At 39.4% G+C, this 24,721-nt stretch overlaps 1 protein-coding gene across 3 annotated transcripts in view; it reads left to right on the forward strand.

Moving 5' to 3' along the window:
• LOC5563832 (potassium voltage-gated channel subfamily KQT member 1) overlaps window positions 1-24,721 on the forward strand; it is a 435,691-nt gene that overhangs the window by 72,980 nt on the left and 337,990 nt on the right. For all 3 annotated transcript variants that reach the window (XM_021842610.1, XM_021842612.1, XM_021842611.1), the window contains exons 4-5: window positions 12,199-12,281; window positions 12,385-12,560. In XM_021842610.1, the coding sequence (XP_021698302.1) occupies window positions 12,199-12,281; window positions 12,385-12,560 (259 nt within the window). The remainder of the gene's footprint in view (window positions 1-12,198; window positions 12,282-12,384; window positions 12,561-24,721) is intronic.

Genomic DNA, 24,721 nt, shown 5'->3' on the forward strand with positions numbered 1-24,721 from the left:
GAAGCACTACCCAGCAAGACGCTCCAAAACAGGAAAAAACAAAATCTCCGGCGACGAAAACATGCGCGAAACTGTGAGCTAAATCTATCGGACGACGCAAAACCGAACTGTCCTGCTTAAAAAATTAATATTTCCATTCTAAATAAATGCACTTTTGGAAATGTTTTACGTTAAAACTACAGATATTACCACAAAACTTACTAATGTCCCAACGCACAATTTATAAACTTCATTCGATGACAAAACAAGCATATGATAAAAAAAAATTGTTTATTTCAATCAATGTTTTTGGACGGTTTTTATTCATTAAATTTATTTATTCATAATAACTGAATTCAAAGATATGTCGAAGAAATATTCTGTTATTAAAAATCGTATTATAAAAGAAAATTCCTATTTAATAACCTGTATTTATAACTAATAAAGCTGAGTATCAGGCTCGGTTCCACTAGGGACGTAACGTCAGGAAAATGAAGAATAATAAGAAGAAGAGTATACGTAACCTTGTTTTTATTGGTAACCTCTAAATTCGACATGCTGAGTGCTATCAAGGTGAAAAATTCATTCTACTAGTCAAAATCAAGATGGCGTCAAAATCCAAGATGGCCGCCAGATTTTATCACTCTAAATAATACTCCTATTCTTCATCTGACTCGAAAAATACACCAACTATTGAAAACTTGTATCTTTGTTGTACAAAAAATGATGTTTGCATTGATTGCACTCGCCATATACGTCAAAATCGTGGAACATGTTTTAGAAAATCGTTCATTTCATAGGGTAAATACCATTGCACACCTAGTTTCTGTAGCCTATCTTACGCAATTTTTCCTCAGCTTTCTGATGGTGATCTCAGAATTCAAAACGAGCGGTGCGCTAATGGTGAAAAAACGATTTTTCTAACAAAATTCAAGATGGCGGCCAAATTCAAAATGGCCGCCGGATTATTTTTAACTTCAAATGAAAGCTATATCCTTTCTCTATACGATGCCATTAAGTTTGGTATGTGTTCCAAGGGAAATATGAGACATATCACGTGAAGAAATACCCAAGATTTATCAAAAAATGGGCTTTTTTGCAAACTGTTTAGCTAGCTGGCGTACGAGGGGTCCACCAATTTGAGAAAACAAAAAGGACCACCCTTAAGTTTTATCGAAAGCTAGCGATCAGTGACATAAAATTGGAATTCTAACGATGGGTGCCGATGGCGGCCTGGTTTCAGCGAGAATTGCTCACTGCAAAACGCATGAGCGTAGAGAGCCTATAGCTCATTACCACAGCGGGTTAAGAATAACAGAATATCCTGAAGATTCAGGCTTCTGAATTCAGTTTCACTCAATAAGTGTTTACCAAGTAATTGGAATCGCATTTGCGAAAAAACTGGACAGTTACATATCAGGTGATACGAAGTTCCATAATCGGAGTCACAACTATCACACACAAATGAGTCAGCACGCTGAATATTTGCCATGTGATAGTTGAGTCGGCAGTGGCCTGTCAACGCTCTGACCAAGAGACTGCAATTCTGCTTTGACAGATTTGCTAAATACTTTGCCACCCTTGGAGATGGCTCAGTAATGTACAATTTTGTTTGACGACATGACTCCAAACTATTCCAATATTGCTTGTGCTGAGTTGCCGCCCAAGAGTTTATCTGAAGCTTCACCCAGCACTTCGAAATTGGAATAGCCGGCTTAGGGCCAATGAAGTCATGCGATGCTCCATCGCGAGCTAGCTCATCAGCCAATTCATTTCCAGCGATGGAAGAATGGCCTGGTACCCATACAAGGTTTACAGAGTTGACTGAATTCAGTTCCTCAATTTGAGTTCGACATGCGATAACAAGCTTCGACCTTGAGTTGGCCGAAGCGAGAGCTTTTATAGCAGCTTGACTATCTGAACAGAAGTATATGACTTTACCCATTACGCGCTGTTGAAGTGCTGATTGCACTCCACACATAAGAGCAAATATTTCCGCCTGAAAAACGGTGCAGTTTCTACCAAGTGAGTAAAACTGATTCAGTCTTAGCTCACGAGAATATACTCCTGCACCAGCTCTACCTTCAAGAAGGGAGCCATCAGTGTAACATACTATATTGTTTGATATACTTCTTTCCAAATAGCCAGACGTCCACTCTTCCCGTGAAGGGAATTGTGTGGTAAATGTCCTGTAAGGAAAGTGACAAGCAATTGTGAGATCACTTGGAGCAAGGACAATTTTGTCCCAATTCACCAAAAGTGGAAACAACGAAGTGTGTGTAGATCTACGATTCACTGGATTTTTCTCCAGTAGATCCAATACCCATAAACGGTAAGAGCAAGAAAGTGCTTCTTGTTTAAGATATATGTGTAGTGGCGCAACGTTGAAAATAGCCTCAAGCGCTGCTGTGGGAGTTGTAGAGAACGCACCAGACATCGCCATCAAGCACATCCTCTGGAGATGGCCCAATTTTGATTGGATTGTTCTCACTTCGCCCTTTTGCCACCACACAAGACATCCATATGCCAATATTGGTCGAACAACTGTTGTGTAAATCCATTTGATATATTTGGGTTTGAGGCCCCAAGTTTTACCAAAGGTTCGCCGGCATTGACCGAAGGGCATGCAAGCTTTTTTGACTCTGAAATCAATGTGAGCTGTCCATGAAAGTTTAGAATCTAGAATGACTCCGACATACTTTACTTGATCAGTCACATTAATCTCAGTGCCAAAAAGACGTAAAGGTCGAATTCCATCGCGGTTTCGTCTTTCCGTAAAAAGAACAATAGATGTTTTATTCGGGTTAACCGAAAGGCCATATTGGCGACACCAACTCTCGACTACCTGAAGAGCACTTTGCATCAGGTCGAATAGGGTGCTTATGCACATACCAACTATCAGAGCTAGATAGTCGTCGGCAAATCCATAAGTTGGAAAACCGCTATTATTGAGTTGCCTCAATAGCGTATCTGCTACGAGATTCCACAAAAGTGGTGACAAGACTCCCCCTTGGGGGCATCCGCAAACACTCAATTTTCGAATCGCTGCTTGACGCAATGTCGAGAAGAGATGTCGGTTTTTGAGCATTTGATGAATCCAATTGGTAATCATTGTAGGTAGCCCATGGTTTCGTGCGGCTTCCAATATGGCATCGAAAGACACGTTATCAAAGGCACCCTCAATATCCAAGAAAACACCCAAGCAGGATTGCTTCTGAGCGAATGCTTTCTCGATATCGTATACAACTTTGTGTAAAAGAGTCACTGTGGACTTTCCAGATTGGTAAGCATGTTGATTCACATGAAGAGGCATGTTTGCCAAATAAACATCACGGATGTGATGATCGATAATGCGTTCCAGACATTTCAGAAGAAAAGAGGTCAGACTGATTGGTCTAAAACTCTTCGCTTCCTCATACGACGCACGTCCTCCTTTTGGGATAAACTTTACAGTAATATCACGCCAGGATTTGGGAATGTACCCGGTAATAAAACTGCTTACAAGTAGCTTTTTCAATACATGTTTGATAAACTCAAATCCCTTTTGGAGCAGAACAGGATAAATCCCATCCGCTCCTGGAGATTTGAAAGGAGCAAAACTATTAAGTGCCCATTGAATCGATTCAGTAGTTACGATACTGCGAGCCGAGGCCAGAGACTCGTAACTACATGAAAAGACATTTGGTTCATCCGTAGATGCTATGTCCACACATCCGGGGAAGTGTGTATTGAATAAACATTCTAAAACTTCTTCATCGGAAGAAGTAAAGTCACCATTAGGTAAGCGAATTTCGTTCACTTGGAAATCCTTAGACTTTGCAAGGATTTTGTTCAGCCGACTAACTTCACTCAAACTGGAAACATTTGTACAAAGGTTTTTCCAGCCGGATCGTTCAGCAGAACGAAGAGCCGTCTTGTAAGCCTTGCGAGCCGACTTGAACGACTCTGATCCAGCTGAATGGCGTCTGTTCCAACTCCTTCTACATTGTTTCCTGAGTCTAGTCAGATCGGAATTCCACCATGGGGTCCCTCTTGTAGTCTTTACAGACCGCAGAGGACATGCTTCTTCAAAAGCTTCCATAATGTAGGATGTTGTAGTATCAACGGCATCATCCAGATCACTTGGATTTTCAATGGACGGAGAATATCCATGAAATTTGGTCGCAACCAATTCAATATAGAGTTCCCAGTTTGTTGACCGGGGATTCCTAAAACGCAAAGTCTGCGCAGTTACATTTGAATGTTCAAAGAAGATGTAGCGATGATCCGATAATGATTCCTCATCGGATACATGCCAATTCGTCAACTCGTGACTGATTCTATTCGAGCAGAGCGTTATGTCTAACACTTCTTCTCTATTAGAAACCATGAAGGTTGGGCGATTGCCTATGTTAAGTAATCCAAGGTCTGTACTACTTAAGTATTCCATCAGACTGGAGCCTCTCAAATTGATATCCGAGCTGCCCCAGATGATGTGATGAGCATTGGCATCACTGCCCACAATCAGCGGAAGGCCTTTTGTTACGCAGTGTACGACAACTCGTTTGAAGTCATCCGTTGGGGATGGTTCATCATGTGGTAAATATACCGAACAATAGACGTATTTCCTGTTAAGGTCACCAACAGAAACATCGATTGTGACAGCACATACATCTCTGGTAGTTGACTCAGATATGAGTGTAGCAACGATTGCTTTATTAACGAGCACGCATGCGCGGGGCATGGAGCGCGAGTTTGCCATTTCAAGTTTGCTGAAAGTAGCAAAAACTGGGCCCACAAGGTTACCTAGATAGAAGTTTCCTCTACGAAAGTAGGGTTCTTGAACTAGCGCCACTTGGGCTGCACCATTTTGCATGAGTCTGCAAAGATTGATAGTTGCTGTTCTTTTATGCTGAAGATTGATCTGAGCTAACCTAACCGTAGCCACTACCCAAACTAGGCAGGATTAAGCTTTTTGCAATCTCAGCACGAAAAAGACCAGCAACGAAAAAACCAGATCGGTATCTATTTAAAGTCGCCAAAGGCGAAAGAGCACAGAAAACACTGTGTAAAACGCATAATGCGAATCCATATAGGTGATAATTTAAATTAAATGTCAACATATTCATAATCCCACCCTTATTAAGCCTCAGGATAGAGACTGAAGAAGGGCAGCCGATTATCTCGGAGAAACACAAGGTCACCTGCACCATTGCTCCGGGTAGCACAGGAAGGACTCAATACTGTGAAGGGCGCCCTGGTACCCCACAGGCTCCGTTAGCGGTTAGGTTTTATTTAGACCCCCCTAACCATTCATTCCTAGGCACGGTACGCATCACACCATAAATTAGGGGTCACCTGTGAGGTGGACTTTTACCACCGGAACAGGCAGTCCGTAGTGTTAATTCTTAGCCAGTTGAAACAACCGCTACCGACACTACGCGGCTATCTAGGCTGCCCGGGAAAAGGAGGTTAATATTGATGATTAACTCCTGACGTGCCCAAGCAGCCTGTTCTAAACGTAAGTCTTGGAGGACATACTGAAGAAATCGATGGAACAATCGCTGGAAAATTCTTGACTTTCTTGACTTGGACTTTCTTGAAAAATATCAAACAGAATGTTTATACAAATTCCAGATAGAATTTCTATGTAATTTCTATGATTATCCTTGGAAAAAAGGTTATATTCTTGAGATATCCGAAACAACATTATTGGTGGAATTATTGCAATTTTAGGGAAAACTTTCCGTTTTACGGTTCAACGAAAAGCTACCGCAGCTGTCACATCACTGATTTGCACTGGTAAATCATCAGTAGGCTTCAATGATACCTTGGATACCGTCTTGATGATCGTTGTTTGTTGGTATTTTTCATCTTGCAAGCATACTATGATTTAATTGTTTGCTTCAATGATGGAATGATTTCAAAGCCTGCGGTAGAACTCTGCGGCTTCCGCAAACCGGAAAATTTTCTTAACAACCGTAATACATAGGTAATAATCACTTAATGAACTTCTGGAGAAATTTTTGGAATAATCTCTGAATCTTTGACAAAACACCTAAATTCTAACAAAATCATGAAAATATACAAACAGCAATACGAGCAGTAATACTATTGTAATGTCACGAGAAATTACAAAAAAAGAGATATGTCTGACCTGATTCTATGAACAAACTCGTATCTTTCGATTCCTATCGGGTTACGTTTAGTTTTCCTGTTTCCTGTTTGGTGAATTTTAGGTCTCTTTTTGTCTCCTGTCTGGTCTCTTCTAGGTCTCTTTCTGCAAGCTAGATGTCTCTAAAGTTCCTATATTCAAGGCACTTAAACAATATCAGCCCTGCAGTGTGATCGATAGATTCATTGCCAAATTTATATTTAAATAATTAAGTTTTGTTACTTGATCTGCAGTTCTTTAAATTACATTCGAACCCTTTCTCAAACTTCTTTGAGAAAGCTTCCTTAACAGTTGTAAAAGTCACGTTAGAAAATCGTTTGGAATTTAAACAAAAAGAGTTGCACTCTACTTGTTTATCGAAATAGTTTTTTAATCTACTTGTTTCTCATGAAGTCGAGATTTGTGGGGGCTCGGGGGCCATGGCCCCTCCGGCCCCCCTGTAAATGCGGCCCTGCAAGTACGCATCAAAAACGGTATTTGCTGAAATGAGTTTGAAAACCTGCTGTAATGAATAATCAACAATTCTCAAATCTACTAACAGATCCACTACTATAATAAACAATAGCGTAATATCGTCAATTTTTTTGCACTTTGATATCACTTTAAAGCGACATTTTATTTTAAAATTAAGTGATGTATTTGGCTGAAGTTCGAACCTCTTGTTTAAGCCAAAAATAAAGTTCAAACTTTCTAGACTTCCTGCTTTAAGAAACCTTGAGCATTTGTTCGTGAATCTGTTCGGCAATTCCACATAAGCCGCATTTTGAGGCATGTTTGTTTCAATCAATGGCATCTCTGGCGAAATTGTTTGTTCGGGAATCTCGACAGGGGGAAGCAAGCATATTAGTGGATCCCTCTAACGCTATCTACCAGTTTAAAGAGAAGCTCATATTTTGATACATTTCAGGTATTTCTTCACGTATCTTTCTTATCCTGAAACACAGATCGAACTGAGAAAGTATGTAGCTTTCATATGCAATTAATTTGGCCATTTTAAATTTGGCCATCTTGAATTTTATCAGAAAAATCTTGAATTTCACCATTAGTGCACCATTCGTTATAAATTTTGTGGTAAGCATGACAGAGGGGGGGGAGGGTTGGAGGTCTAGAAATCCGGATATATAATGGACGTCATATTTGAAACTTCCCTAAGAAAAAACTGAGTCAGAACAGCTGCAAAAACTAGGTGAGCAATAGTATTAGCCGTTTGAAATGAACGATTTTCTAAATTTATGAAAACAACATATTTCGTACAACAAAGTAATAAGTGTTCAATTGCAGGTTCTGTCCTTGAGTAAACTGTAAAGTGGGATTAAATTTTGGGTAAAAAATTGGGTGTCCATATTGTATTATGACGCCATCCTGATTTTAAGCAAAAGTATTAGTTATTTAGTATAATGATACTTATCATGTTGAAATGAAATAAACATTGAGTTTAAGCAAATACTTTCCATTTTGAGAATCTGTGTGAATTTTGATCGTTTGTCCCTGGTTCTGAAGATATTCCGATGTATCAAGAGGGCTCGACATTATCCATATATTTTTTCAAATTTATAGGTGTTTCTCCGTTTCACATTTTAATTTGAATGAACATTGAACATAAACTTAACACGTGCAAATGCATATTAGTTCTCATGAATTTGGAATATATATAAATTTGATACAATTTTCTTGTGAGACTCCCTAATTAACGCCTGGGAGTACAACCGCCTATAGTAACGCTATAGTAACGCCCTTATCAAAAGGGGATGACTAAGAAGCTTATATTTTACGACGACAGGGCTGCTGGTATCAAAGCTTATTGAACTTCAAGCTGGAGAAGTATCGACATACATTTTAGGGTCAAAGTATGCTTCATTTGAGTGAATATAAAACGAAGTCAAACTTCAAATTTTTAAGTTCAAAACACATTATATCGGGTAAGGTAAAGTTGACTATATTGTTCTCAGCACTTGTAAACGTTTTCTGTATCGTATTGTCCAGCTATTTTGAAAAGCTGTATCCAAATTAGACTGTATTGTTGATGGAGATGCTTTTTAAGTAGCTGGATTATTGACGTCTCTACTTTTAAGTGGTCTACCGTCTTTCTTAGATTTTTTCGAAGATTTTTTCATGTCCGCAACAGAAATTAAAACACCATCGATCAATATTAAAACTTATTTGATTCTGCCAAGTCGAGAAGACTTTCACGAGGTGGAACCAGTATTGAGAAATGCATGATGGTCCGAATTAAATCAAGGTCCGAATTGGACACTTCCCCTACAATATAGTTGCATCTGAGAAGACTCGTGAAGAGGAAAAATATCAACGTCATATGTAGCCCAGATTTCACTGTTACGAAACATTAAATACAGCCAGTCGATTTTATGGCTGTAAAATTTTCTCAGTTTCTTCAAAACCTTTCCTTAGAAAAATATCACGAATAACATTACCAGGAGCGAGAATAGAAATTTGTTCAAGATACAATTATCTTCAGTTGGTTAGCGATTCGTTTCTGATTTGTGACATCTGGTTATTAAACATCTGACATCTGGTCATTTCACCAGAAACAGGAAATTAATTTTTGGAAATCGTGCAGATTTTTTAACAGTTTAGGCGCTTAAACTTCGTTTTTAAATAAATTCATTCCTGAATACCATCATTATTTGAGCAAAAATTTCACCAAAAAACATTGCTAGTTCCTACGCCAGTTTTTTTCGGTTACTGTAACACCTCTATATTGAAATTCTCTAAAAATCTCTAACATTCTCCCTTCAGAAATTCTTCCAACATCTCTCTCCAGAAATTCAGTATTCCAACTTTCCAATGTCCTCAAAGCATTCCAAATGGCACGTCTGTCAATCCGATCGATCGAAATTCCTGTTCGAAATCATTAAAAATGTCATCAGAAACTTGGACGAATTCCTTGCGATTTACCTGAAGGCAAACCAAGTTCCTGGAATTATTCATGAAGAGATTTCTCTTGAATTTTTAGAAAATATGTATGAAGTGATTGCCAGAGTAATTTCTAGAAGAAATCATATTCGAATTTCCGAACAAACATCTGCAGTAGTATTTGAAAGATATGCTGGATTAATAACTAGATTAAGTAAGTTATTAAGGATTTTATGAATATTTGAATGCTCATTCTTTGAATGGTAAAGAGGACGAGCTGTTTAATTTTCTGACAGCTAATAAAGTACATATAGCAGTTATTACTGAAACCTTTTTGAAACCTGGATCAAAACTCAAAAGAGATCCTTACTTTTTATGTTCGACTTGATAAGGCATGTGGGGGAGTTGCAATCATCATTCATAGGCGTATAAAACATCAACTGTTTTCGTCATTTGAAACTAAAGTTTTTGAAACTTTAGGTGTTTCTGTTGAAACACAGTTTGGCAAATATACTTTCATAGCTGCCTATTTGCCTTTTCAATGCTCTGGACAGCAAGTTAATTTGCTCCAAACTGACTTGCAAAAATTGACTCGCTATAGGTCAATTTTGTTTGTCATTGGTGACTTTAATGCCAAACATCGGCCATGGAATAATTCTCAAAGTAATTCCAACGGCAGAATTTTATTTGATGAGTGCTCTTCAGGATATTCCTCAATTCAATACCCTGATAGCCCTACGTGTTTTTCCGTTTCTAGAAATCCATCTACGATTGATTTGGTTTTAAACGACTCTACTTATCTTTGTAGCCAACCGATTACTCATGATGATTTTGATTCTGATCATGTCCCTGTTACATTTCAAATATCCCATGAAGTAATTTTCAATCCTATCAGCTCCACTTTCAATTATTTTCGAGCTTACTGGAATATATATGAAACATGTTTTGACTCTAATCTTGATGGTAACATTTTTCTACAAACAAAACTTGATATTGCCAATGCTCTTGAAATTCTAACAAATTCCCATTGAGAATGGCAATTCCAAAATATGAATCCGTGATTAACGACGGTGATCTTAAACTCGCGATCCTCTTTTGAAAATTATATGGCAAGATTTGCAGAAAGAAATTAAAAAACGATTTTCACAATTAAGAAACAAAAATTTTGAAAATGAAATTTCTTAATTGGACCCTGGCTCTAAGCCCTTTAGGAAATTATCTAAAATTTTGAAAAAACCTCAGAAGCCAATACCGACATTGAAAGAGGAAAACAAATTATTACTAACTAATTGCAAAAACTTGCTCTGCAGTTTCAAAGCGCGCACAATTTCAATTTAGGACTTACTAGTCCAATTGAAAATCAAGTTACTCTGGACTTCGACAATATTCTCAATCAAGAGAACGTTTTTGAAAATTCTGGGAGCCTGATTTGGAAGAAGTAAGAATTATTATTCAAAAATTCAAAAATATGGAATCTGCTGGCGATGATGGAATATTCTACAACCTAATCAAGAAATTTCCAGAAAGTAGCTTATCATTTTTAGTTGATATATTTAACAAATGTTTTTAGTTGGCATATTTTCCTGACAAATGGAAATATGCTAAGGTTGTTCCAATTTTAAAACCAGACCAAATTTCTGCAGAAGTTCTAGCTATCGTCCAATCAGTTTGCTTTCCTCCATCAGTAAACTTTTTGAAAAGGTCATTTTGAACAGAATGATGGTCCACATCAACGAAAATTCAATTTTTGCCAATGAACAGTTCGGATTCCGACCACTCATCAACTTTTACGTGTAACAAATTTGATCCGATCCAACAAATCTGAAGGCTATTCTACTGGTCTTGCTGTTCTAGACATAGAAAAAGCATTCGGCAGTGTTTGGCATGTAGGCTTGATCGTAAAATTAAAAAAAAACTTTTATTTTGCAACATACATTGTTAGAATAATTCAAAGTTATCTGTCAAATCGTACACTTCAGGTTAATTATCAGAACTCCAGGTCTGAAAGACTTCCTGTAAGAGCTGGTGTTCCTCAAGGCAGCATTTTGGGACCAACATTTCACAATATTTTCACATCTGACTTACCTGAGTAGTCGATTGCAAAAAAAGTTTGGATATTTTTTCTTCATACTTGCAAAAATGGAAGATTTCTCCTTATGCTTCCACAACTCAACTAATAATATTCCCACATAAACCAAAAGTTCTTTATTTAAAACCTTCAAGTAGAAATGTTTTCACGATGAGAGGGGTTTCAATAAATTGGTCAGATAAAGTTAAGTATTTGGACTCATGCTAGATAAGAATTTAAAAATCACATTGAGGGCATTCAAGCCAATTGTAACAAATATGTAAAATATCTCTATCCCCTTATTAATAGAAAATCATAACTTTGTCTTAAGAACAAGCTTTTGATATTCAGAAAAGTTTGGTACAGTTGTCCCCATTTCTTCCTTCTTAGAATTGAAATTTTTTGTCTATCAGTTTATTCATGCGTGAATAACCTAATCGTCATGAGTTTTTCAATCTTCTTCAATCCCAAAGTCTGCACAGTGGACCTGGCCATTTTAATATTACTATCATATCGTTGATATTCTGCAAATATTAATACTGACAAGAAAAGACAAGAAAAACCCTGAATCAATATACAACAGTATCACTTGTTATATTATTACTATTTTTGACGTGATTTTTTTTTTTATTTTGCTGTTGTAATATGCTATGGGGAATGTATTGATGTGCCTTGGTGCTTGGAAAAGATAAATTGTGTTGCATTTATTCCTAGGACCGTGATTGTTTACTCTGTGTTAATAAATTTCTCTACGGACACAGAGAGTAAACACAAGTTCAATAGTTAATGAAGCGACTTGACAGATGAATAATCATAATAGATTGCAGCGGATGTATGCGCCTAAGTGACTTCTGTTTGCATTATGAAATATACAATCGATTTCTTTTACCACCAGTCGGATCATTTTACTTATGGCTAACTGATTCAACTACATTGTTGATGGGACATTTTTTCTACCAATTTCAATTGTCATGGAATAAAAATAGTTTTGAACTCATATAAAACATCTCATATTAGTGCTTCCATCAATATTTCCACATAAAATGTTTATTTTTTTCATGGATCAAACTGTGTATACTCTTAAATTAAACTTTATCACAAACTTTTCTTCATTTCCTTACAGACTATGGTCATCAGGATGCCGGTCACGATATCAAGGAGCCGTCGGAAGGCTGAAATTTTTGAAACGGCCTTTTTGTATCATAGGTAAGTTAGCAAGCAAAATGCTGAGGGCACATGTTGTGCAACTAACTAAGCCGGAACCAATTAAACTGAAAACGCAACTCTGTTTTTCTCCCTTCGGCATCAGACATAGTTACGATAATAGCATCGATAGTGGTACTCGTGATGGGAACATCCGGCCAGGTCTTTGCTACGAGTGCATTGCGTGGCCTACGGTTCTTCCAGATCCTGCGCATGGTGCGGATGGACCGACGTGGAGGAACGTGGAAACTGCTAGGGAGCGTCGTTTATGCTCATAGACAAGTAAGTAAACCAGGGTTCAGTCAATCAGTTGAATACCGATGCAATGGGTAGGGGGATCGGGGGTAAAATGAACTCACAGAGCGTAATAACGACATTTTTTCGAGTGCATTATCCTTTGAATTGAAGGGTTTTAGTGGCTAGCCCTTTTAATTGGTCTTTGGATTAAACAGCAACTGCTCAACATTATCTTGTTGAGATACATATTTATATATTCCCCAATGAAATAGACATATTCTTTACTTGGTGTAAAAAGGTCTTTCAAAACTTAATCTCAATAATGCATGTTGTTCGAATAAAAAACTAAAAATGTATTAACATTTTAAAATCTTAAAATAAACTTTCTCGCAAAGTATCCATCATGTCCTTGATCCCCCTACGCGAGCAAATGAACGACCCCCGTTCGTTTTCTTCTGCTGGCATTCTTCTAATGATGACCAACAACGGGATCTATACATATGTTCTCGATATCGATTTCTGGTCCGGTTGGTCTTCACATAAACTAGAAAGTTCCATTGCACGCTCCGTCTGCTATCAGCATTTATTGCCGGAGTTTTGCTGAAGGCAGCAGTACGTGTCCCAATAATGGCGCTAAGATATCATTATGTCATCGAGAATGGAACGGAATGTGAAAAATGGAAGAGTACAAAGCGAAATGTACCTTCTATTTATATAGCCAGACTGTGTGGTACTTTTTCCGAAAGCTCTCTGGTCTAATGTCGACAAACATTCACATGTTGATCTCCGACGTTCTGCTGCGAACATCATTGGCAAACTGATTCCAAGTGGAAAATCGAAAAAGTCATCACATTACTCGCCTGTCGTTTTTTTTCTTGACGACTAAAGTACGCGACAAGTGAATGGCGTTCAAATAATGTTGTCTGGAAGCTCAGAGAGGTTCCATCGTGTGTTGTTGCCAAATAGCAAGAGAAAAATGTCTTATTTCCTTTTGCATAGGTGTTGTTCATGAAGATGAAGAAGGAAGTAAAGGCAAGATCAGTAGATTTAATATATCCAATAAATTATAATATAACGTCACGAAACTACAGTACAATATTCAATGCAAGTTTTACATTGAGGAATGATAAACTTCCTTAAATAGTGATAAAATTTCACGCAACTCAGTCTCAGGTAATTTTTGTTAGATTCATTGGAGGATAACTTTTAAAAAAATTGTTTGAAGGTTGCTTTGATAATTCGGGAGTTTTTCTTGGGAGTAATGCACGTAGCATCTACATATCACAAAAATGTCTTAGATGAAGCATGGAAAACACATTGGGTCGAAAGTCTCTTTACTAAAGACATATAAAACTTGAATACATCATTAGTCATAAGTCATAATAAGAAATTATTATTATTATACTATGGAATCAACTTCCTAATGAAATTAAAGTTACGCGTTCAGCAACAAGTTTCCGTCGTGAATGTTTAAGCTGGCTCAATGGGGGAAATTAGAGTGAACGATGCAGCAAGTCAACGAAAAAGAGAAAAGTTAATGTTTGTATTGTTTGAATTTATTGAATTTGTCGAGAATGGAAGTGGTAAATTTGGAGAACAAAAATAATACCGATTGTAGTTAATTTATAAGGGAAATACCCTTACGCTGCAAGTATTTTCATTAATAAAAAAAAATAAAAAATAAATTAAAACGAACGTTAACTAGCTTTAAATTAGAAAAACGATTAAAGTCGGAAACTATAAAATCTGTAAAGTCATCGTTTATTTGTTCAAGTGCCGAGGTCTACGTCAAATCGCTTTTATTAAGCCTCATCTCCTTTTTAACGATCCCATCCGAAGAGGAAATGCAAATGAAAAACAACTTCATCCGATAACCAACTGAACTAGACAATGAAAACGCCCCAACCTAGACCGCAACCATTTTCCCCAATCCAGCAACGACTAGCTCAACCTTTCCCACTCTCTCTATCGTACACAAGAACTGACGAACGTTCCATCGGCGCTGACTGCAAGCCGAGCAAACTTTATTCATTTCATACGATCATAACAATTAACATCTCATCTAACCGGGGGTTTGTCCATCCAGGAAAACCCACAGACCAGCTTTCGCTATACTCTTTCACTGGGCGGTCTATTTAGAACCACCAAAGTCCACCGCATCGACCGGTACTAGATTGTAGTCATCATCATAACCATTGCCATAGTCATCGTCCCCTTTCCTGTGTAGCTTGATGGCATCTGTTAGGCCCATTATGATAGTCAGGATAATAATTCACTCGCTTTCTGCCTCAATATAAAAGCCCATGTTGGGCGCTTCCGCCTTCTGTTCTATTCTGTTCTGTTCGGCCCAAGAGGATGTGGTTGGAAAGTTTTTACACTCTTGTATCCGACGCTTTACAAAATACGCCTAGTCCTAACAGTGATGGAGGCGGAATTGTGCCTTGTTGTAACTCGCTAACCTGCTTCAAGAGGAAACCGATGGAAGATTATTACTTACTGGGAATCTGCTTTTTATTTTGGATAAGAAAGTTAAAAGGGAGTAAGGGGCAGTTCTCGACTTTATGAATGATTAAATGGAATTAAATAAATTCTTCATTTATCTGCTAGATACGTCCATCTAGCTCGCCTTTTTGTACCAACCAGATCTGAAGCATTGCAGAGCTGCTGTCCGACATTCTTGCGACTTGTCCTGTCCATCGCATCCTACCAACTTTGTCCGCCTTCTAGATACTGGGTTCGCAGTAGAGTTTGGTAAGTTCGTAGTTCATCTTTTGCCGACACACACCTAGATCACATACACTGATGATATTGTCTGCACGTCTCTAAAGATCACCTAGGCAACCGGCATTCCGAAACCCCAAGATCTTGCAGATCTTCCTCGAGCATAGATCACTTTTCATGCCCGTAAGAACTACTGGCATTATAAGCGTTTTGTATATGGTGCGATTGATGTTAGGACGAATATTTCTTGACCGTAGCTTTTTTGGAGCCCATAGTAGGTACGATTTCCACTGATTATTTGAAAGCAAGGATCCAAGGTAGAACTCACCGACAACCTCGATCGTATCCCAATCTATCGTAATACTGCTTCCTAGGATCCTGTCGTGGTCGAATTAACTTTTTAGAATGTACTTTGTCGCTGACGCATTTACAACTAGTTCAGCACTTGCCGCCTCTCATTTCAGGCGGCTGTACAGGTCTGCTACCTTTTCAAATGATCAGTCAACAATGTCCATATCATCCGCGAAGTAAACAAATTGACTGGATCTGTTGAAAATCGTATCCCGGCTAATAAACCCGACTCTCAACATAACAGTGCCATATTGAAAACAGGCATGTCGTAGTCTCTGGTAGGGTTCAAATGAACTTTAATGTTAGCATGAAATCTTCACACAACTCTGCACACCTTCTAGGTCTGTGTATCTGAACTTCTATTACGCTTTTGACGTTTTCCCGCAGTGTGCTCCTGCACTTTGCGCAGTCTGCCAGTGGTTTGCTCGTGAATGTTAAGCAGACTCCCTTTTCTTCTTCATCCGATTCTCTGTCTCCTACCGTCGTTCAACTTATTCTACCCTTCTTGCTTCCTTCTACCCCTGACTTCCCATTATTGCTGCAACTTGACCAGCGAGCCGATCCTCGCCGATTCCCTCACCTGCCTAGTGCCTCTCCGTCGATAGCACTCAATGCCTTCTCCCAGGGTAATGTAAATCGGAATCTATGACGATATTGTTCTGTATGCGCTTGCTACTCTCATGGCCATGAGCCGCTTGGTTTGCAGTGCTACACCCTAGGCCGAAACTCCGTGTCTCAGTATGGACGATGATATGCTAGCCAGAAGACGCCTCCTATTGCTCCTAGGACCGTGAGCGTTCGGCATGATCCTTGTAAGTGCGTTGATCGCCTTTGTCGCCTTCTCACATGCATAGTCAACGTGGCTGTTGAAGTTTAGCCGATCGTCTATCATCACGCCCAGGTGTCTCAACGACCGCTGTGGTGCTATGACGTGTCCCCGACGGTAATCTCTGCGTGTTGAACCGCTTTACGATTTCTAACTAGTAGCACCTCCGTTTTGTGGTGGACTATCTTCAGCATGACCGTGCCCATTGCCTCTGTAAAAAGCACTTCCACTTCCTCCAGCGTTTCGCCTATTACTGTTAGGACGACGTCATCAGCAAAGCCGACGATCTCGACGCCCATGGGTAACTCCAGTGATAAGACACCGTCGTATATCCCATTCCACAGTGTCGCACTCACTATGCGAAACTCTCGCCGTGACTCTTAACTCCTTTCGGCCAGCGTCGGTTGCATACCCCAACACCCAATTCTCGAACTAGCTCAGAAGAATCCGGCACAGAAACTCAGGAACCCGCATTCTATGCAGCGCTGTGGCGATGGCCTCCCAACTGGCGCTATTGAACGCGTTCTTAACACTTCAATCGTCGCACTGTTGTATTTTGTACAACACCTCTGAAAAAACCTCGCTTTTCGTTCACAACAGCGGTGCGGTGGTTCTGACGGTGGCAATCCGCGCGACGACTGGAAGGTTAACGTCTATCGTAACAACGGCGCAGCAACGATTTCCTCTTCGTTTGTGCTTCGATGGATTCTAGTCCCTCTCCAGGATCGTCCGAATTGCGTATACCGTCGACTTTCCCTTCCGGCATTGCCTTTCTGATAATCCGTGCTCATTCTCCGAACATTTAGTCACCCTGTTTAGGATGGCCCGTTCCAAGAGTTTGCCCAGTGTATCCAGCAAGTGTATAGGCCTCCTGGCTTTGGTAGCAATACCAACTTCTGGATCTTCCATATATCTGGGAAGTGAACATCGTCCCAGCATTTCTGTATCACCTTCCGCCGGATCATATCCGAGTACGCTAGGATCGCCGCTTTAAGAGCTACATTCCATCCGATCCGAAGGCCTTTTTCAACTTCAATGCTTTCGCTGCTGCTCCAAGCTCGTCATTTAAAACCTGACGATCTTCAGCGTTTACTTCTTCCTCGTGGACATACAGTGTGGATGACCACGGTGTCAGATCATGCTTTGAGAAGAGACCCTCGACAATAACCCTCAGCTTTTCAGCACACGTTTCCACTGGCATTGATGGACCCTTGACTTTTCGTCATGTCCATGACTCGATAAGTGTCCCTCACGGGTTGGCGTCAGCTGCTTGGCACAGCTCTTAGCAGCACTTGCTCAGCGTTATCTCGCGTTTGAAAGTAGCTCTGGCTGCTTGGAAAACGACCTTTCGCATCTCTTTGACCTCTACGTTACTAGCTCTCTGGTAAGGCCTTCTGGCTTTAAGGCAAGCAGCGTGGAGGACGTTGAGCGCCTCGTTCCACCAGTACGCGGGATGTCAATCGTTTAGGGGCTCCCGTTTTCGTGGCATTGTTGTATCACATGCTCTTGCCATCGCTGTTGTATCGCATCCAAGTTCAGGACATAGTAGTGTTTGGTCCGTTGAATCTGTTGCATGCTCCTGTAGAGCGAGTAACGGAATCGTCATCGTTTCTGGTTCGTGTAGTAGCCGTACTATCGGTATCGGTCATTCGTGTATATGCTCCTGTATTCATTTAAAAAAAAATAACTTTATCGTTTACCAAAACAAATCCTTTTCCATATCCAAAATATCAAAGTTTACTTGTGGAAGTGCAGAGGACTCCTCGGCTCCCATAATGCAAGTAACACGTCAACATTCCACACCCATCCCCAAATTCAACTGCATTTGGATGCAGCCGGCGCCGTTATTGGTGGTTATAATAATGAGAGCACCAGTTTTTACCCATTAAAGAAGCTATTGATCCTGAGTAGCGTATGTTGGTTCCCTGTGTAAGTACAGCAGTTCTTGCAATGACGGAGTAGCAACTGCGGGTGGTCATTCATGATCATGATCATGAAGCAATGAGAGAATCATTTCGATGTTTTGGACGCGTGTCTGGAGCCGTTCTCAACGAAAATAAAACAACAGCAATCGACGTTGGGCTTACCGATGTCCCTTTGACTGTTCGATGGTTGCAAACGGTGAACAGCATCAAAATTCTAGGAATAGTTTACACAAACTCAGTGCGAGAAATGATAACATTGAACTGGGACAAAATTGTGGCAAACTTTTCCCATCAAGTGTGGCTTCATTCACAACGTTCTTTAACATTACACCAAAAAGTGATTTTGTTCAACACGTTTTTGTCTTCAAAAATGTGGTACATGGCTGTGCTGACTCCGTTGGCGGTGCATGTGGCAAAACTTACGGCGACCATGCGAAGGTCATTGCACTATGGTCCAGGAATCAGTTTTACGCGGAAAGATGCATTTTGAGCATTAGAATAAAACATTAGACAAAAACGGTCTTCTACAAAGTTGTTTGTATTAGTTAAGCCCTTTGTTTGGTTTTATTGAAAATTAGGGTGGACCACATTTTCATAGAAATTGTGTAACTAACTTTCTTATTTGTAGAAATTATATTATACATGCTTCAGCAAAGTTGTAGACCATTCAATTTCAAGCAACTTTGCCAAAAAAAGTTTTTTTGTATCTCTTAAATTGACCGATTTAGAGCTTTTTTCCTACGGTGACATAGGGTGGTCCGAACAAAACTGGTTTTCTGGCTCTAGAGTTTTCAATTGAAGTTTCTCATCAAAGTAGTCTATGAAACACTTTTAGAGCTTTGAAAAATGCGTAATTAGGTGAGTGAAGAAACTCGCTATCTCCTTCCGTTTAGGAGTTGTTGTTGTTTTTCTCTCAAAAACATGCCTACTTTGATTGTGAATTTCTCTAATTGGGGCAAACATAAAAAATATCTTTTGACGGTAATCAAAAGACAAAATAAAATTGTATATTATATCAAAAAATTAAAGATGTGTTATTTTTGTAACTCTAATAAAACGTCTTGAAAATCAAATATTTTTTATCACAAAAACTTCAATAACTTTTGAACTAAAATAGATATCATCAATATTTTTGCATGAAAATTTGCGTTTTGTTAAGTTCTAAAAGTTGTTTATAGACAACTTTGACGAGAAATTAATATTAAAAAAACTAGAGTTAAAAAACTTATTTTTGATGGACCACCCTGCGATGATTAGGAAAAAATGCTCTAGATTGGTCAAATTTTGAGCTACAGAAAAACTTTTTTGGCAAAGTTGATCAAAATTTCAAGTTCTACCGCTTTACCCAAGAGCATATACCAGTATTTTTGCAAATAAAATACGATATGTGTGATATTGTGGACCACCCTAGTTTTAAATGACACAGTATGAAAGCTTACATTTTTAGAAACAATTTTGTCTAAAATTTCATTTTCATTTTCAAAATGCAAAATAATAAAGAAATACATACTATGAAAATCTTCAAAATAGTTTTAGAGCCCTATCTTTCTTATTTCAGATTTCTCGTCAAAGCGGTCTATGCACGACTTTAAGAACTTAACAAAACTCAAATTTTCATGCAAAAATATTGATGATATCTATTTTAGTTCAAAAGTTATTAAAGTTTTTCTGCTTAAAATCCTTTGTTTTTTAAGGCATTTTACTAGAGTTACAAAAATAACACATCTGTAATTTTTTGATATAATATACAATTTTATTTTGTCTTTTGATTACCGTCAAAAGATATTTTTTGTTTGCCCCAAACAGAGATATTCACAATCAAAGTAGGCATGTTTTTGAGAGAAAAACAACAATAACTCATAAACGGAAGGAGATAGCGAGTTTCTTCACTCACCAAATAACGCATTTTTTAAAGCTCTAAAAGTGTTTCATAGACTACTTTGATGAGAAATTTGAATTGAAAACTCTAGAGCCAGAAAACCAGTTTTGTTCGGACCACCCTATGTCACTGCAGGAAAAAAGCTCTAAATCGGCCAATTTAAGAGATACAAAAAACTTTTTTTGGCAAAGTTGCTTGAAATTGAATGGTCTACAACTTTGCTGAAGCATGTATAATATAATTTCTACAAATAAGAAAGTTAGTTACACAATTTCTATGAAAATGTGGTCCACCCTAATTTTCAATAACACCAAACGAAGGGCTTAACTAATACAAACAACTTTGTAGAAGACCGTTTTTGTCTAATGTTTCATTGTAAAGCTCAAAATGCATCTTTCCGCGTAAAACTGATTCCTGGACCACTGTGCATTGTTCCGTGGATCACCTGCGACTATACCAATGAGACAACTGGCACGCAGAAAGCAGGATGGCGGTTTAAATCTGCATCTTCCAAGTTTGAAATGCCCATCACTGCTTATTAACCGGCACCTGTTAGAGATCGATTTCCTTCCTTTTTACCAATCCTATATAAACCAAGTAAATCCTCTCCCAGCAAATTCCATCTCAGACCTTCCTTGCCTAAGGCTAATCATAAGCAATCTCCCAAACTTACCCTACCAAATCCGTCACCTCACCTCCGCCGATCTCATCCACCGTTTCTTCGTGGATCGAACGGACAAACCGAAAGTGGAAATCGACTATCCAAATTGCAACTGGCCTCGTATATGGAAAACTATAGCGACGCGTGGACTCTTGTCGTCACAAAAATCAGCGCTTTATGTGTGGACAAATCAGAAAGTGCCGCACCGGCGGCTGCTGTTTAGAATGCGACGAACAGATGGAGAACAATGCCTTCACTGTGCTGGACCTAGTGAGACGATTGAACACAAATTTTTCTCTTGTGCGAGAGTGCAAGATGCGTGGAGGCTACTACAACGAAGGCTGATGGCAATAACTGGTCGCCGGCGCTCTTTTGTTTGCAGTGAACTTCTACGCCCTTCTCTTGAATGGATGTCGACGATAGATAAAACAATGATCATGAAAACATTAGCCAATTACATTACCTTCATTGAGAATTCAAATGGCAGGATAGATGTAGATGCATTGAGTTTCTTTTTAGAAATCGAAGTTTAAACAATTATGTAAATAACTATTTCTAAGCAAATCGACCAAATAAATACACTTTTTACATTAAAAAAAAATCATGATCGATACCATCCTAAGCAGCAGGTTTATCGTTCTAGAGCTGATGAATAGCATCGTTAACCTCCTGATTGGTATCCATCTTCCGCAGTTCTGACGAAGGCATTTCCTCCGTTGTATCGGCCTTTATAGTGCCATTCAGGTGTTCGTCGAAATGCTGATTTCACCTTTTGATCACTTCAAGCTCGTGCGTCACGATGCTCCCATCCTTATCCCAGCACTTCTCAGCTCGCAGGTCGAAGCCGTTGCGGGATGCGCTGGGCTTCTGATAGAACTTACGTGTTTCTTGAGACCGACACAGCTGTTTCATCTCCTCGCTCTCCGTCTCCTCAAGGCGGCGTTTTTGCTTCCGAAGAGATGGGTCTGCTGTTGCCGTTTTCGTCTATCGTTCCACGTTCTCCAGCAGTCCTCAAGAGAGGCTCACCCTCTTCCGGTAATGCAGCCTCGAGGTGCTGTGCAACTGCATATGCGACATCTAGTTGCTTAAGGCGAAGGTGAATTGGAGCCAAACTTGAAATTTTCAAGAGCACAAATGTGGAGAACCAAACACCCATTTGAGCTGAAAACTTAATCGCTTGTTCACCACCAGCTAGTAACCAATCGATAAAGTTTTCAGCTTAAACAGATGTTTGGTTCTCCAGATTTGTGCTCTTGAAAATTTAAGGTTTGGCTTCGATTCATCTTCACCTTAAGCCATTCTAGGCCAGACCGGGTCGGCCGTCGGTGCCGTACGTTATTAACGACGGAGAGTTTCGGGCGCAGTTTAACCGTCACCAGATAGTGGTCAGAGTCGATGTTAGCGTCATGATAGGTCTTGACGTTGAAAAGTACGAAGAAGCGCCGTCCACCAATCAAAACGTTGTCGATTTGTGATTCTGTCTGACCCCCACACGACCCACGCGCCTCACTTACAGTGGAAATAATTGCGTGTTGGGTGTGAAGTGTCTGAACAAGTTTTTCACCAGCTATAAATAATCTTGGTTGCTAAGGTCTGACTGAATCGTAGGTTACTTCAATAGCACACTACGCCTCAATATTCCTCCTTAACATACATACTACGATACATATCACCGTCCGGAACTCCACATGTTTCAGTTTCGCATTTGTAAATCCATCCGCTGATTATTCTTTGGTAGAAATGTAACCAAGCTCGATGTCATCATCACTGTGTAACTAAGTTTAATGTCATCTTTCACGAAATGGTAATGGATATAGACATGTTTGGTCCATTATTTTAGGCGATACACGCTGTTGTCACGCTGTACTGGTACCACCTGATTGCCATCCTTTTGTTCCAGTAGCTTTCGCCACCAGAGGACCACTTGAATTGTTGGCGATATCGCCATGAGCTCCGTTGCCACAGTTGCTGCCCGTTTAACGCTCCTAGAAACAGCCCATATTTATGAAGATATTGTCATTTGTCGATTATAGTATCCACATCTTTTCCCCAATCCGCATCAGTATGGCCGATTAGTTACGAGTTTCCGTCCACCGAATATTTCAATCGAGTTTCAATAGTTTCTCGAAGACACCTCAGAATTAGTGCCACGGCTTCCCAAGTGTGTTGAAAATCAAGTAAAACCTTGACAGTGTCCTTATCTTTGGCAGACGAATATTCCTCCCAACCACGTCTGCCTCTACTACTTGATCCACACAGTTAAAAATAATGAAGATTACACGTCATGTAAACTTCGTTTATGCGATGTAAACATGACGTCATGTAAATTTAAGTCTGAAATCATGTAAAAATGTGTTATATGTCATGTAACCACTTAGGATCCTGCTATATTACATGATATATAATTGAAGTTTACATGACATATCATGTAATTATCCATGATATTCCACGCTCCAATTATGTGCATTATATATCTCAGAAATTTACACGTTTCGTTCGAACTGTGCAAGTTCTGGACAGCTCCATCGAATCCTTCCACTAATCGTTGTAGCTCATCTACAGATTCCTTTGCAAGAGAAGGTAGTTGCCTTTTTCTCAAAAGTTTGCTATGATTGTATCGTTCAAGCAACGTATCCCATGCGATTTGGTAATTGGCCGCTGTGATCTTTAGAGGATCTAGTAGTGCCTTTGCCTCTCCTCCAAGACAACGCAAAAGGTATTGAAATTTCACAACAGGTAGTAAATCTGCCTTGGTGTGCATCAGGGAAGTATAAATGCCCTGAAGCTCAGCCACTCATCAATGTTCCCATCAAAACACTGTAGTCTTATTTGCAGATGACGAACATGGTCCACCGCTTTATGTAGAAAACTTTTATCTCCTCGATTGGTTTGAATTTGAGGGTTAACATCACTTAACTTAACACTTTTTTCAACAAGTACGATTTCACATCGTAAAAACTGGCACCGAAGTCTGATTGCTCCTTTAGGAAACTAAGTATCACTCTCCTCAAATTCCCAACAAGTCTCGTTCATTGACTAGCACAACTAAGCGAGACGTTAAATTCGAACATTGATCTAACTAACTGTTAGTTAATCTCGCCTTCAAGGTTTTTAAATCCTTGGATGCCATCTTGGAATCTCGCCGAAGTTAAATTCCAAAAAGCAAAAAGATACGTGGATGTATTTTCAAGAAATTTTACTGCTTCGGCTGAACATATACTGTTCACCTCACCTATGAGAGAAAGCAGTATCATTCCCGAAGCCGATCATGTTCAATATTGAAATCAGCGATAGCCTTCCACGAGTATGCGTAATGTATTAACGCCAGACTCCAAATCAATCCAGTGACAACAAAAAAGGATGTAGTATAAAAAAAATGTCAACTTCGGCTGTAAAGCTCATCTAGAGAATTACAGTTTACGCCAACAACCAAATTCGCGTTCGATCACAACAGCATAATTTGAATTCGTCTCGAACAAGTAATTCAGTGCATCAGAGGAGAAAAGACCAATGAAGTATCGAAAGGGGGGCCTGTCACGGCAGGACATATTCTCTTAGTCTCACCTGGAGAACTAAAGATGGCGCCAAAGGTACTTCAAAGCTTCGGCCTGTGAAACATTTGAGTATAGGGCTTGCGTCCGTAAGAAATTTGAGCCAAATTCCACCAAAAAGGGTAGCAAATTCTGAGGAAATATCTAAATGTAAGTTGACGTGTCAGACAGGACTATGCAGCGTTGCCCAAGCTCGATTGGTGTCATCGATGTCCCTTAGCACTCTTCATTGAGTATTTAATCTCGTTTAGCGGCCGTTCACCAGATCTTGGCGATCAGTTCGCTCGCACAT

The sequence above is a fragment of the Aedes aegypti genome, chromosome 2 (assembly GCF_002204515.2).
Source record: "Aedes aegypti strain LVP_AGWG chromosome 2, AaegL5.0 Primary Assembly, whole genome shotgun sequence".
NCBI classification, from domain to species: domain Eukaryota; kingdom Metazoa; phylum Arthropoda; class Insecta; order Diptera; family Culicidae; genus Aedes; species Aedes aegypti.